Source organism: Sinocyclocheilus anshuiensis, unplaced genomic scaffold, assembly GCF_001515605.1.
Source record: "Sinocyclocheilus anshuiensis isolate Anshui unplaced genomic scaffold, SAMN03320099.WGS_v1.1 scaffold465, whole genome shotgun sequence".
In the NCBI taxonomy this organism is placed as follows: domain Eukaryota; kingdom Metazoa; phylum Chordata; class Actinopteri; order Cypriniformes; family Cyprinidae; genus Sinocyclocheilus; species Sinocyclocheilus anshuiensis.
Genome location: NW_015539898.1, coordinates 1,755,732 through 1,759,339, shown reverse-complemented (window position 1 = coordinate 1,759,339; position 3,608 = coordinate 1,755,732). Strand labels below are relative to the sequence as shown.

General features: G+C 33.7%; 1 protein-coding gene across 1 annotated transcript; it reads left to right on the top strand.

Moving 5' to 3' along the window:
• The first annotated feature begins 1,151 nt into the window (after positions 1 to 1,151).
• Positions 1,152 to 3,173, top strand: gpx1a (glutathione peroxidase 1a). The gene is made up of 2 exons (XM_016482758.1): positions 1,152 to 1,451; positions 2,548 to 3,173. Exons 1-2 carry the CDS (start codon positions 1,227 to 1,229, stop codon positions 2,896 to 2,898), a joined length of 576 nt encoding a protein of 191 aa, XP_016338244.1. The 5' UTR covers positions 1,152 to 1,226; the 3' UTR covers positions 2,899 to 3,173.
• Positions 3,174 to 3,608: the final 435 nt, after the last annotated feature.

Below are 3,608 nucleotides of genomic sequence, written 5' to 3'. Positions count from 1 at the left end.
AACCTGCAATAATTAAATGTTAAACAACACAAATATCCTTTATGTATTTAATCCCATTCTATTAACCAATGTCTTTGCTTCTGACCTTCGATGATCCAGTTCAACCATACTAATAAGCACAAATTACTCGACAAACATTTGTGTGTCTTTTTTTATTGCTGAAGTGTGTTGAAATTTCTTCTTCTGCATTCTACTGTACGGACATAAATTTACTTTCCCTTCAGCCTGAGGCGTATTCATTTCACTTTTGGTGTGAAAAGGCTTTTATATTTGCCAAAAATATAACTTTTTTTATTTTAAAAACAAACAAGCAAGCCCTGTCCAGATTTTAAAAGTAACGCAGAAGTAACGTAACGCATTACTTTCCATCAAAAGTAACTACGTAACTGAATTAGTTACTTTTTATGGAGTAACGCAATATTGTAATGCATTACTTTTAAAAGTAACTTTCCCCAACACTGATCGGGACATCCCTAATTATAATTATTACATATATTACATTTAAATAAAAATATATTTAGGTTCTAAACGTCTTGATTTTTATTAGCTATTTTGTTTTTAATTACATTTTTATCTTATTTTTTAATTAACTGTTGCAATAACCACTAAGCAGGGATATGCAGGGCTTGGAGTGCAATACCCCCATTTGACAGAAGATGGCAGTGTTTACCAGTATTTACTTCTTGCTGCTCGCCTCTACCACGATACAAATTGCACACGTCCTTGAATTGTATTACGCGCCTCCGCTCCGTGTGACTCAGAGAAGGGTGTTCCTGCACAACCGGAGGCTGCAGTTTCAGGACCGCAGTTCTAGGACCCTGGTGGTTTAGTTTGTAGTAATGTTTGTACATGTTGTTAAAGATATTTAATTAAATCATGGCCACAAATTAAAAACATCGTAATAATCAATAAAACTAGCAATCGGGAATTAATGATTATTTTTTAGCAGTTCTCACGTTGGCTACGTAAACTTTGCATCGTTTTAAGGTTATAAAATAAAACTTAATTGAAAATCGGTAAAGTTACTCACTCTGATTGCGGTCCATGTCGTCCATCTTTAGTGATCCAATTCGGTAGGTGGCGCTGTTACAAAAGAATAGGGTCCTGAAACTGCAGCCTCCGGTTGTGCAGGAACATATTATTGGGTGACGCAAGGTTCAACTCAAGGCTCGTTGGTAAAAGATCATTTTGCTCTTCGAACTACGTAGTAAACAGCGTGTTCGAGCATGGCAGGGGCCGTGAAGAAGTTTTATGATCTGTCCGCCAAACTTTTGTCTGGGGACCTCCTGAACGTTTCCTCTCTCAAAGGTAAAGTGGTGCTAATTGAAAATGTGGCGTCGCTTTGAGGCACAACGGTCAGGGATTACACTCAGATGAACGAGCTCCACAACCGCTACGCTGATCAGGGGCTCGTGATTCTGGGCGCTCCCTGCAACCAGTTCGGACATCAGGTGAGACTTCCAACTTTCTTCACTTATTTCTTTTTTTTTGATTTTTGAGGATAGATTATAACTTATATTAATACATCATATAACTTGCATACATTTTAATTAACTTATATTAATATATAAATCCTATATACAGATATTTATAGTGGTATTTATTTTTTTATACATTTAAACAGAGGCGGACAGTAGTGAAGTATTTTTACTTTACTCAAGTAAATTTAAAAAGTATCTGTACTTTATCAGTGTTTTTCTTTGGAAAACTTTACTTCACTACATTCCAAAGCATAATGTACTTTTTACTGCACTACATTTCATAAATAAAAGTTGGTGTTTGTTTTACCTTTAATACTTAAGAACATTAAAAATGTAGTACTTTCTTGTACTCAAGTAAATCTTTGAGTTACTTGAGTAAAAGAAAGAAAGTTATAGATTTCTAATGTAATTAAGTATTAAATGATATTTAATATGAAAAGTAGTGCAGTAAAAAGTACAATATTATGCTTTGGAATGTTGTGAAGTAAAGTTTTCTAAAGAAAAACACTCTGGTAAAGTACAGACAACTTGAAAAGTACTTTTACAGCGGAGTAAAAATACTTCACTACTGTCCGCCTCTGCATTTAAATACTTTATGTATTTTTAAAATCCTTCAGATTTGAAGGATAAATTATATATAATTATTAAAGATCCTATAGACAGATATACAGATTTTAATATCATTAAAAAATATTATATTTTTTAAAACATATCTAAATATTATATATAAACATATTATTGTTACACACTGAATATTGTTAAATATAAAGCTGTTATTATTTAATATTTTTAGTATCTGTTAAAAATAAATGTTTATATTGTCACTGTTGTTGTTTTTAATACATTAAAGTTTTTTATATATTTATAATAATACTAATATATTTTAATTTTCACCGGTTTGCATTGTAGAAGTAATTGAAATATTTCACAATCTTGTTGCTATCAGCAAAGCTTTGTTCATTTTGATAGCGATGACAATGGACAACACCTGCATTGTTAACTGATTCTATGTTCACATGCCGTTATCTGCTTTATTGCATATTATGCAATTTTGGTTGCTTAACAGGAGAACTGCAAGAATGATGAAATTCTTCTGTCTCTGAAGTCTGTCCGTCCCGGAAATGGCTTCGAGCCAAAATTCCAACTTCTGGAGAAGCTGGAAGTGAACGGTGAGAACGCCCACCCTCTGTTTGTGTTCCTCAAAGAGAAGCTGCCTCAGCCCAGTGACGACTCTGTGTCCTTGATGGGTGATCCCAAATTCATCATCTGGAGTCCGGTGAGCAGGAATGACATCTCCTGGAACTTTGAGAAGTTCCTCATCGGCCCGGACGGGGAACCGTTCAAGAGATACAGCAGAAGGTTCCTCACCATCGACATTGAAGCAGATATCAAAGAGCTTCTGAAGAGGGCGAAATAGACCTGGCAAACTCCTCATGTTGTGGCCACGCAAGATTGACCATCTGTTTCATATCACTTATATATTGTTGTTTGATATAGGCCGACTGTGCAGACATGATTAAAGTGCGACTGTTTTTTAAACTGCTTACTTAATGAAGATGCTTCCTAAAACCTTTCTGAGGGAAGCTTCTGATGTAACTGTAAATGCTTATTATAATAGTTGTAATTCATTCATGAACTGCACAACTTAGGTTTTATCTTTCAACTGTTAACTGAAAAATAAACTGTTCAAAAAACATTTCTGTTCCTTATTTCACAGATTATGACACTGAGAAAAAAAAAACGGAAGCAGTGCATATGACCTTACATTTTCACTTCCACTTTTTTTAATAAGTCACATACAAAATAATATTTCCCCTTGGCATGGTTTTAAACAGATCAGTACTGCGGGTTTTATAATGCACAGTAAAATTAAAATGAGTTTTAATGATCAGAAGTATCGTCATATGCTTATGTGGAATCTTGTCATTTACCTAAACAGAGTGGTACAGAATTTTCACTTAGTATTATTTTGAATATATAATTAAAACTTATAGATCAACTGTAATATTTCTACCATTTCTAAACAATGTATTTACTAAACGGGGCCATGACCCATGAGTATTTTAAAGGAATAAAAAGTCAGAAAGTGGAACTGAAAGGAATAATACAGTATATTTTGTCTTAAGT